This window comes from Carcharhinus amblyrhynchos, chromosome 3 (genome assembly GCF_965287045.1).
Source record: "Carcharhinus amblyrhynchos chromosome 3, sCarAmb.v2.hapA, whole genome shotgun sequence".
NCBI classification, from domain to species: domain Eukaryota; kingdom Metazoa; phylum Chordata; class Chondrichthyes; order Carcharhiniformes; family Carcharhinidae; genus Carcharhinus; species Carcharhinus amblyrhynchos.
The window spans coordinates 103,710,787-103,722,967 of NC_137326.1; the positions used below are offsets into that span (position 1 = coordinate 103,710,787).

Consider the following 12,181-nt stretch of genomic DNA (forward strand, 5'->3'; position numbering starts at 1 on the left):
ATACTCCTAACAGCTCAATGGCAGGTGATAGAGTGCAAGAGATTCTGGTCAGCCATGCTTGATACAGAGTGGTGCCCCTCAGTTAATAAGCCTCTGATGGCCTAATGACCTGTTCCAAGAAAAACCTTGCTATGGGAAAGATGATAGCCTGCCCGGGACTCCACTAGATGTGGGAAGAACAATAACAACATAGCTTATCATATAGTATTCAAAATTATTAATTAGGAAAAGTTATTTAAAATGTTTTGAAATTGCTAACTGTTAGAGAAATATCAAACAAACAATCAGGGATTTAAAACATTGATAAATTACTAGTACAAAGTGAAATGACTCCAGATCAGACTAACAGGACTACTACCTGCATTATGGCACATATATTCGCAGGAAGAGGTTTAAACAAGTAAGAGATCTGAACAAGTATTTCTGATTTAAATATGTATTTTTAGTTTTAAAATGTATTTTAGATGTATTTTCAAAATGGTCTGTGCAGTTTAGCCAAAAGCAGGCAGCTCCAAGTGCATGATGGGATGAAAACTTAGTGAGATGAATCACATTCTTCTGAATAATAAAGCCACAGAATGTGTATATTCTTATCAGCATAAGGAACGAAAGAACAAAAACAGCCCGGGAAACAGGCCCTTTGGCCCAACGACCCCGCACTGCCATTTTAACACTACCAGTCCCCCCCTCCACCCATGACCCCCATCTATTGTTTTATGGCCATCCACATTGAGGGAAACTAATTTAGGGACAATTTATTACTGCCAATCAGCCTAATAGCACATCTTTGGGGTGTGGGAGGAAACTGGAGCACCCGGAGAAAACCCATGCAAGCACAGGGAGAATGCGCAATCTCCCACAGACACTGGCCCAATCCATGTGTCTGCACAGCAAACAGTGATAGTCACTGAGCTATTGTCTTGCCCAGCATCTGGTCCAGTTTAAGCACACACTAACGACATGAAGCACTAGGCCAATCTCGAACAATCAAGAGCAGCCCAAGTACGACCCATCGCGTGTATGCCCCTCGTTGGACAACAAGGCAGACCGACTTAAAACCTGTGAATGAAAAGAGAAAAAACATTATTATGATACCATATCCATTTACCTTACCAGGGACGCCCCAATGCTAATGAACCTTATTTAAAACAATCTCCTATATCCAACCATCTTCAACCCACTCATGTGCCTGTCTAAGTTACTCTTAAACAACCCCTGCATGCCTGCCCCCACCACTTTACTTGGCAGAGCATTCCATACCCCCACTACCCTCTGTGTGAGAAACCTCCCTCTAATATCTGTGTTATACCTCTCCCCCCTCACCTTAAGCCCACGGCCCCTCGTACTGTGTGTCTCTATCATAGGAAATAGCTTACCTCTGTTTACTCTATCTATACCCTTCATAACCTCTATTAGGTCCCTCCTCAGTCGCCGTCTTTCAAGGGAAAACAGCCCCAATTTGTTCAATCTTTCCTCATAACCCAGTCCTTCCAGACCAGGCAACATCCTGGTAAACCTCCTCTGCACTCTCCCCAGAGTCTCCATGTCCGTCTGGTAGTAAGGTGACCAGAACTGGACGCAGTACTCTAAATGCAGCCTAACCAACATTCTATACAACTGCAACATTAGACTCCAGCTCTTATATTCTATACACCTTCCTATAAAGGCTAACATACCATAAGCTTTCTTCACAACCTTCTCCACTTGTACTGCCACCTTCAAAGACTTGTGCACTTGCACCCCCAGGTCTCGCTGCGATTCTATACTCCTTATGGGCTTACCCTTTATCATATAACTCCCCCCTACATTATTCTGGCCAAAATGCATCACCTCACATTTATCCGGATTAAACTCCATTTGTCATGTATCTGCCCAATCTACCAGCCTATCAATATCCCGCTGTATTGCCAGACACTGCTCCTCACTGCCCGCCAATCCAGCCATCTTGGTGTCATCAGCAAATTTGCTGATCACACCACTTACTCCCTCTTCCAAGTCATTTATATACACTACAAAGAGAAGAAGTCCCAGTACTGAGCCCTGCGGCACACCACTAGTGACAGACCTCCAGCTAGAAAAGGACCCCTCCACTACTACTCTCTATCTCCTCTTTGCAAGCCAGTTCTCAACCCATCTAGATACCTGGCCACGTATCCCATGAGCCTTAATCTTTTCTACCAACCTACCATGAGGGACTTTGTCAAACGGCTTACTGAAATCCATATAGACGACATCAATGGCTCGTCCTTCGTCGGCCCTTTTTGTCACCTCAAAAAATTCTACCAGCTTCGTAAGGCAAGACTTCCCCTTTACAAAGCCTTGCTGCGTATCCTTAATCAGATCGCAACGCTCTAAGTGCTCATACATCCTATCCCTAAGAATCCTCTCCATTAACTTGCCTACCACTGATGTCAAACTCACTCGCCTATAGTTACCCGGGTTATCCCTCCTACCCTTTTTAAACAACGGTACCACGTTCGCTATCCTCCAGTCCTCTGGGACCTCACCTGTGTCCAAAGAAGAGACAAAGATTTGCGTCAGAGGCCCAGCAATCTCATCTCTCGCCTCCCTAAGCAGCCTAGGATAAATTCCATCGGGCCCCAGAGACTCATCAGTTTTAATGCTACCTAAAAGCCCTAACACTTCTTCCCTCGTAATCGATAGATCCTTCAATTGGTCTACAGCTCCCTCGATGACCGTACCAGACATCAAGACCCCCTCCTTCGTGAATACCAACGCAAAGTATTCATTCAGGATCTCCCCCATTCCCTCAAACTCTAAGCAAATTCCCCTTATCTGTCCCTGAGAGGACCGATTTTACCCCTAGCCACCCTTTTGCTCCTAACTTAGGAGTAAAACGCCTTTGGATTTTCCTTAATCCTACCTGCCAAAGCCATTTCATGCCCCCTTTTTGCCCTCCTAACTCCCCTTTTGAGATCCCTCCTACTCTCTCTGTACTCCTCCAATGCTCTCTCCGTTCCCAGCTGCTTAGACCTGACATATGCCTCTCGTTTCTTCCTAACCAGGTCTTCTATATCTCTAGTAATCCACGGCTCTCTAATCCTACCTTTCCCATCCTTCCTTCTAACCGGCACATGCCTTTCCTGCATCCACTGCAGTTTTCCCTTGAAAGACTCCCACATGCCTAACATGGACTTGCCCTCCAACAGCCTATCCCAGTCTGTATCCCTAAGCTCCTGCCTAATCTGGCTGTATCTAGCCTTCCCCCAATTTAGCACCCTCCCCTTAGGACAGCACTCATCTTTTTCCATTCGTATGCTAAAGTAGACAGAGTTGTGGTCACTATTAGCCACGTGTTCACCTACCGCAACCTCAACCACCTGACGCGGCTCATTTCCCAGAACTAAATCCATTATAGCCCCCTCTCGAGTCAGGCTATCTACATACTGCTCCAAGGATCCTTCCAATACACATCTTACAAATTCCTCCCCGTCTGAACCCCCAGCTCTAGGCACCTTCCAATCCACCCCAGGGAGATTAAAATCTCCCACTACCACAACCCTGTTCTTCCTACACTTGTCCAAAATGTCTCTACATACACCAGACAGTATGGGTTCCCAAAGTCATGGTACGAATAGAGCTGTTCAATTTGTACTGATAAGGCAGCGCTTCTCAGATAGAACATCAACTGTCTGGCTCGACCATTGATGCAATTGAGAATTGGTGAGAACAGCACCTTTAAACCCTAAAGTAATCAGGGGTTGCTAAGCAACAGGGGAAGAAGCAAAAGGATTCTATGGGTTAATGAAATCCCATGATGTCAGAGGCTAGAATGAAATTGGCTAAGGTATATGACAACTGTTAACAATGACTGATTTGTACTAATGATTGGTTCATAACTAACGGGAAGATAGGAAAAGCAAACTTGAGAAATGTGTAATTCTTCTGACGGATGTATTGTAAGTTCAGAGTGGTACTGGAATGCTCGGGGCCTTCTTGTCAGAGAGGTGTAGGACTGCCCAATGCTAATCTCTCCCAGTGATCATTGGTCAAACAACGATACGTCTTTAACCAGGATATTGACTTTGCGAGTCTTTGTAGTAGCTGAAGTCTTGACATTACTAAGTCTCTGAAAAAAAACCCCAAAAACTTTGGCACAGCAAGCAGGATTGAGTCACAGGAATCTGGTAGCAGGATGCATCACCTAAGAAGGGGTGAATATATTTTATTTTTACTACCCGAGTAATTAGTGCAGTCACATGTCAAGCTGTCAGAACCATAAGTTGTGCTACGAGGTTGACTTAAAGAAAAGAGGCTCTTCTCAAATTTTTAGTGCAACATAGACCTTAGTACAGATTTTATTTATGCCAGGTTAGATCACAAAAAGTAGAGACAAATCTGGAATCATTCTAGAGTTTGAGGTGAAGTAACTAAGTTTTGATGGAAAGATGAACTATATGAACAAATTGGCCTCTTTCCTAAATAATCATTTTTTATTCTTTTTATTTGGTGCAGAATTGATTAATTCCTAGTCATTTGAAAGATTTCATTTGCAGTCAAAAAACTTTTCAGTGTCCCTGATGGTCATTTTGTGACATTTATACCATTAGTCATATTGGCAGACCCACTGGATAGTTTTTCCCAGTATTATTTTATTATGCAAATGTATACCCTTTTTGGTTTTATTGTCAAACAAGTTCCATATTTTTCCTTTTTGTTGCTGTTAATCCAAGAATGAGGATACAGTGAAATCAACCTACCCTTAAGGAAACTTGATTCTGCAGTACACAGCACTCGAGCTCGGTGAGTCACACTGGCCTTCACCATATAGTACCAAATTATCCTTTCAATGCAGTGGTTCAAAAAAAACAACTGATAATGACTTTCACAGGTGCTGCTCGTGATGAGGTAAACAGATTTGTTTTTACACAGTCATATTTTATCTTGTTTTGAGTTGAATGTTCAATATTCTTGTAATAGATTCAATGTGCAATTGTGTACTACTTATTGATTTGAATGGTAACTAGGGATTTTAACCTTCAATATGTCAAACAAAATCTGATGTCCACATCATCATCAGTGTTAATTAGTGTCGGACGATAACACTGCTGAGCGACGAAATTGGAAATGTTCTTGAGTTTTGTTACCACAATAGGGACAACAAAATAATGTCAATTTATTACAGTATCATTTTATCCTATTAATACTCATTGCTCTCTTGTTCTGACTCAGAATGGTCTACACTTTTGATTCAAATGATTAGACAATTCAGTTGTCATAGCACAAAAAATTACTTTGATCATCAATAATATCAGTCAATACATTTCTTGCCTACCTCTTCAGAGATATCATTCAAAATCATGTCAGGTTCCACATGCATGCTGACAACCTCCAGTTCTAACATGTATCTGCACTCTCAACTTCTCACTGTCTCTAAGTTGACTCACTGCTTGTCTGACATCCAATACTGGATGAGCAGTAGTTTCTTTCAATTGACTATCAGCAATGTCAAAGCCGTTGCCTTTGTTGTGGCTGCCACAAGCCTTGTTCCTTAGCCACCAAGTCCGTCCACCTCATGATGTGTGGCCGAACCAGACTGCTGCTTATAACCTTGGTGTCATGTACAATCTCACTTCTAACCACATAGCCTAGGTGATGCAGTGGCTATCTACTTCCACTTCTGCAACATCACCTAGTTGCTCTGCTACCTCAACTCATTTGCTGCTGAAACTCTCATGCGTTGTTACCTCTAGACTTGACTTTCCAATGATTTCCTGGCTAACCTTATCTCCCAATTTCCATAAATTTAAGGAAATCTAAAACTCCTGCTGCTCGCATCCTCACTCATACCAAGTCCCATTCAGCCATCACATCCGTGTTTACTGATCAATGTCATGATCTGTCAATGCCTCAATTTTAAAATTCTCATCCTCGTTTCCGAATCCCATTATTGCCTTGCACCTCATTACCTCTATACTTTGCTCCAGCTTTACAATCCTCAGATCTCTTATGCTCTTTCAACCCTGGTCTTTTGCCCTTCCCTGAATTAAATCATTCTACCAATGATGACTGTGCCTTCAGTTCACGGTATCCCTACAGTGCTGAAGAAGGTCATTCAGCCCATCGATTCTGCACTGATAAGAATCCCCATCCAGACTAGTCTCCCCGACTCTAAGGGGCAATTTAGCATAGCCAATCAACTAAACTTGCATATCTTTGGATTGTGGGAGGAAACGAGAGCACCTGGTGGAAACCCACACAGACACAGAGATTAAGATGTAAGCACTGAAGTTCCTCTCTAAACCATTTCACATATACCTAAAAGGTATCTCTTTGACCAAGGTTTTGGTTGTCTATCCTAATATTTTCTTTTGGGGGTCAGTGTCAAATTTTGTTTTGTAATGCACTTGGGACATTTTACCATATTGACAGACAGTAAAAGAATTATATTATTTGAAGTTGTTTCTTTTGTGTATTTAACAGTTGAACCACAACTGATTCTGTAGAATTCAATGTTGTATTCTTTGAAAGTATTAAATATTTAATTATTGATAACAAATGTATTTAATAGTTGATAACATTAAATGTATTAATACTTCATAATGCCTTCATAAGAGTAGTTTGAAAAAACAAGTTACATTCAGCAGTAAAATTACTATTGAATCCTTTTGAAAATCCAGATCTTGTGACAATTGATACACTTTGTAAGATTAAATAATAAAATTCTAAACACATGTATCAGTAGAGATATCTGAATAGATTTGACATGGAAATTACTTGCAGCAAAGATACAATTAGAAGTCCATGAAAACAATTAGATAATTAAATTGGAGGAGGAGGGCCCACATTCTGTACTGAATCTTAGTGGAGCCAAGCATGCTGGTAAGAAAAAAAACAAGGCTGAAGCATTTACAATTATCTTCATTCAAAACTGCTGAGTGGTGGCCCACCTCAGCTTCCCCTTGAAGTCCCCAACAGCCCAGATGTCATTTTGCAACCAATTCTATTCACTCCATTTGTTATCAAGAAATTATGAGCACTGACACCAACCCAGCCGTAATGCTGAAGACTTGTGCTCCAGAACTAATCACACACCTAGCCAAAGAGCTACACTACTGGTTTCTAACCAACAAAGAGGAAAACCATTTAGGCATTTCCCGTCCACAAGGAGCAGAACAAATCCAATCTGATCAATTATTATCCCATCTGTCTACTCTCAATCATCAAAGTCCAATTAAGCATTTGGACAATTAAGCAACTACCAGGGGCTGGAGACTGGAACTTCCCAGAATTTAAACAAACAGGATTTCATATTTACCATTTCTGTTTGCACTGGGAATCAACTTGAGTAGCTTTGATGTCAGACCTTTGTGGTGAGATAGGTTGTTTCTCAATCCCTTGGAATCATTGATGAAATAAAAATCAAAGGCTGTATAGCTTAAAAATCAGGAGCTAAAAAGGCAAAGATCATCGAAGAATTAGTTCAATACTTGAGGCTCAAGAAAGAAAAGAATGTTTCTGCTAGTACTTAAGTATTGATTACAAATTTACCTGCTAATACATGTTTAATTTATGTTAATTTTGGTTAGATTGTTAAAATAAAAGTTATTTTAAAAAGTGAAAAAGAGAACATCCTCAATCCCAGCAAATTATTGATAAGGCTATCAAGTGGCACTTGCTCAGCAACAGCCTGTTCAACAATATAATAGCAAAATACTGCAGGTGCTGGAATCTGAAACAAAAACATAGAACATAGAACATTACAGTGCAGAACAGGCCCTTCAGCCCACGATGTTGCGCCGACCAGTTACAAAACAATGACCCACTAACCTAAACCAATCCCTTTTCGTCCATAAACCTATCCATGGATCTCTTAAATGCCCCCAAACTAGGCGCATTTACAACTGCAGCAGGCAGGGCATTCCAATCCCTCACCACCCTCTGGGTAAAGAACCTACCCCTGACATCCGTCCTATAACTACCCCCCCTTAATTTAAAGCCATGCCCCCTCGTGCTAGATTTCTCCATCAGAGGAAAAAGGCTATTACTATCCACCCTATCTAAACCTCTAATCATCTTATATGTTTCAATAAGATCCCCTCTTAGCCGCCTTCTTTCCAGCGAAAACAACCCCAAATCCCTCAGCCTCTCCTCATAGGACCTCCCCTCCATACCAGGCAACATCCTGGTAAACCTCCTCTGCACCCTCTCCAAAGCCTCCACATCCTTCCTGTAATGTGGGGACCAGAACTGCACACAGTACTCCAAGTGCGGCCGCACCAGAGTCGTGTACAGTTGCAACATGACGCTGCGACTCCTAAATTCAATCCCCCTACCAATAAACACCAAGACACTGTATGCCTTCTTAACAACCTTATCTACTTGATTCCCAACTTTCAGGGATCTATGTACACATACACCTAGATCCCTCTGCTCATCCACACTATTCAAAGTCCTCCCGTTAGCCCTATACTCGACACATCTGTTATTCCTACCAAAGTGAATTACCTCACACTTCTCCGCATTAAACTCCAAAACAGAAAATGCTGGAAAATCTCAGCAGGTCTGACAGCATCTGAGGAGAGAGAGAGAGATCAGAGTCAACAATTTGAGTCTGGATGACCTTTCGTCAGGGCTGGACTCTAGTGGTTCTATTCTCTCTCCACAGATGTTGCTAGAGCTACTGAGATTTTCCAGCATTTTCTGTTTCTGTGCCTGCTCATCAATGTCCAGTTTGGGTTCTGTCAGGCCCACTTGACGCCAGACATCATTACAGTGTTGGCCCAAACATAGACAAAAGAATTGAATTCTAAAGATAATATAGAGAGTGCCTCTCTATATCACAGCAGCATTTGACTAAGTGTGGCATCATCCAGCCCTACCGAAGTTGAAATCAATGGGAAGGAAGGGGAAATCTCTTCATTCAATAGAGTCACACCAACAAAAGGAAAAGGTTGTGGTTATTGAAAGCCAATTATTTCAGCCCCAGGGTGTTGCTGTTGGAGGAGTTCCTCCTGAGTCCAACTGTCTGCAGATAGAAGCTTCGAATCCCTGCAGAAAGAGGCCATTCAGTTGATCAAGCCTGCACCGACCACAGTCCCATCCAGGCCCTACCCTCTTAACCCCACATATTTACCTTGCTAATCCCCCTGACACAGAGGCAATTTAACATGTCCAATTAATCTTATCCATACTTTTGGACTGTGGGAGGAAACCAGAGCATCTGGAGGAAGCTCATGTAGACACAGGGATAATATGCAAACTCCACACAGTCACCTGAGGCCGGAATTGAACGTGGGTCCCTGGTGCTGTGAGGCAGCAGTGCTAACCACTGTGCCATCGTGCTGTTTCATCAATGGTCTTTTTTCCATTAAATGTCAGAAGTGGGAATATTTGCTGATGATTGCACAATGCTCAGTATCATTCACAACTTACAGAGAACAGTAGTGTGTCTGTAGATGTAGGTGAACATTCAGGCTTAGGCCGATTAAGTGGGGAGTGACATTCATACCATGCAAGGGGCAGGCAATGACCATCTTCAACATGAGTAAATCCAACCATTTTTTCCTTGATATTTGGTTACATAACCATTGCTGAATCCCCCACCATCAACATCCTGGAGGTTATCATTGATCAGAAACAACTTAACTAATTATGTAAATGCTGCAGCTATCACAGCAGGTCAGAGGCTGAGAATCCTGCAGTAAGTAACTGACCTCCTGACTGCCCGAAACCTGTCCACCATCTATGAGGTACAATTCAGCAGTGTGATTGAATACTCTCCACTTGCTTGTGTGCAGCTCCACCAACACTCAAGAAGCTTGATATCTGGCCAAAGTGGTCAGTTTGTTCGATGCCTCACTAAATATTCACTCCCTCCAGGACTGACACACATCTACAAGTACACTGCATCAACTTGCCAAAACTCTTTTGAGCACCCTCCAAATCTGCAATCTTTCCTAACTAGGAGAGCAAGGGCACCAGGCTCATAGGAAAAGCTCATCCTGTTAATGCCCATCCAAGTCACACTAACTGATTTGGAAATATGTCACTGTTCTTTCACTGTCGCTGTGACAAAATCCTGGGACACCCTCCCTAACCACTGACTGTACCTACACAACATAGATTACAGTAGTCAAGAAGTGGTCACTTCTCAAGGGCAATTAGGACTGGGCAATAAATGCTGGCCTTGTCAGCAGTGTTCACATCCCATGAATGAATTAAAAATGCAATATTTTGGAATAACCATATTTAGTAATATTTAGATCACCATTTTTATTTCAATTGATGATAGCACCATGCCTTTCCATCAAAAGATCTATAAGTATATACCAATACCAATACCAATTACCAATCTTTTCTGTATGATCCATCAAACAGATGTTTGACTTTAAGCCCTCCTGATGCCATGGACTACTTCCTTGACTGGAGACCAAACTTTTTCTCAGGCTGCTGTCCTTGGAATTCTGAAATTAGATATTAGAAAATGTGCCAGAACGATCTAGGATGACTTTCCTTCCACTTTTTATGCCTTATTCATGGGAAATCATAGAATCCCTACAGTGCAGAAAGAGGCCATTCAGCCCATCGATTCTGCACCAAACACAATCCCACCCATGCCTTACTCCCACATCCCTACATATTTTCCCCACTAATCCCTCTAACCTACATATCTCAGGGCACTAAGGGGCAATTTTAGCATGGCCGATCAACCTAATCCGCACATCTTTGGACTGTGGGGGGAAACTGTGAAGCTGTGAAGCAGCAATGCTAACCACTGTGCTACCATGCCGCCCAAATGCAAAACTTAATTGCCTTTTTTGCAAAAAGTATCCCTTAACAATACAAAGAAATAGCTCGCGGTATCTCCCATTTCCTAGCTACCTGATGTCATATTTATATTGGTATATTTAAAAGTATTTACTTGGTTTATTGCGGTGTACTTAGAGAAAGTTTTTAATGTTCTCTGGAAGCGTAAACTAATTCTCTATTTTCCCTATCTAACCAGTTTTGAAGTCTTCATGTTATCTGTATATTTTCCTTCTGTTTACCACTGCCACAGAAGATTTAGATTTGAGACCTCCAAATCCCCTTTGTATAACTTTTTTCCAGTTTGGGCTCAGATTTCTATTCTGCTTCTTATCCAGAGTATAGATTCACTTTATATTTCTGAGTTGTGCCACTTGTCTATTTTTCACCCTTCTCAATATATTCCAGTATAGAGCCTTTGCTCCCTTATTGTCCCCAAATCCACCTGTCTAAAAACAGTGCCTTCATTGTATTCTCCTGATCCCTGCTGAGTCTGAAAGGGTGGGTCTTGGAGCCAAGAGTTTCTCAGACCTTGGAGTCACCGACTGTTTCTCTCCACAGATGCTGCCAGACCTTCTGAATATTTCCAGCATTTTTTCTTGTTTATTTCAGGATCTCCAGCACCTGTGGTGTTTTGCTTTTGGTACTGGTTCAGCAGTGCTACCTTCTAGCAATGGTCTAAAGGAAGTTAAATCTCAGCATGAACACTTCCAATATGGTCTTTGTTTAGACCATAGTTCCTGAATGATGGGATGTCACACGGGGGGGTAAGCACAGACAGTTTTGTTGAAACACTGACATTGTTGGTATTTAAGCTTTCACACTCTCATCTACGTAATCTCTCTCCCTCTGCACCTCCCACCCCCCCAGTGTCTTTCAAGCCAAAGCGTCAGCAGGTCCTATAGCTGGAGGGAGGGCTGCGAGTTTAAAAATAGTCTGCTGTCCCGCAGTCTCTGCTCGTCCACTTTCCAGCTCACTTCACAATCAATGTCTGCCCTGAACAGCATTCTGGGTTAGGAATGTCAACATGGCTGCAGACATCGGAGAACTGCTGGTCCCGTACATGCCAACCATCCGAGTCCCTAGATCAGGGGACAGGGTGTACAAGAGCGAGTGCGCCTTCTCCTTTGACTCCCCAGTAAGTAGGCAGCTCTCCCTTTGGTGGGGAGGGGGCGGCGGGCGTGGAGGCTTTCTCCTTCCGAGAGAGGGGGGAAGTTTTCCATTGATATGTGAATGACTGCACCAACTTGCGATGCTCATCTGGATTTGGGAACTTGCTGATAGCGACAGGCTCTGTCCTGGAGCGTGTTGCTGCTCTCAAACGCTGGCGGAACGAGAGGGACCGCGGGGCCACCCAACTCAGCAAGCTAACGGGAGCACTGTATATAACAGAAGGGAGACCTGGGGCATG

The 12,181-nt window shown here is 42.6% G+C and overlaps 1 protein-coding gene across 1 annotated transcript in view; it reads left to right on the forward strand.

Annotated features, from left to right (window-relative positions):
• The first annotated feature begins 11,710 nt into the window (after window positions 1-11,710).
• Window positions 11,711-12,181, forward strand: part of usp13 (ubiquitin specific peptidase 13) — a 92,921-nt gene continuing 92,450 nt past the window's right edge. The window contains exon 1 of the mRNA XM_080185631.1: window positions 11,711-11,908. Coding sequence (XP_080041757.1) covers window positions 11,798-11,908 — 111 coding nt within the window. The 5' untranslated portion in view covers window positions 11,711-11,797. The remainder of the gene's footprint in view (window positions 11,909-12,181) is intronic.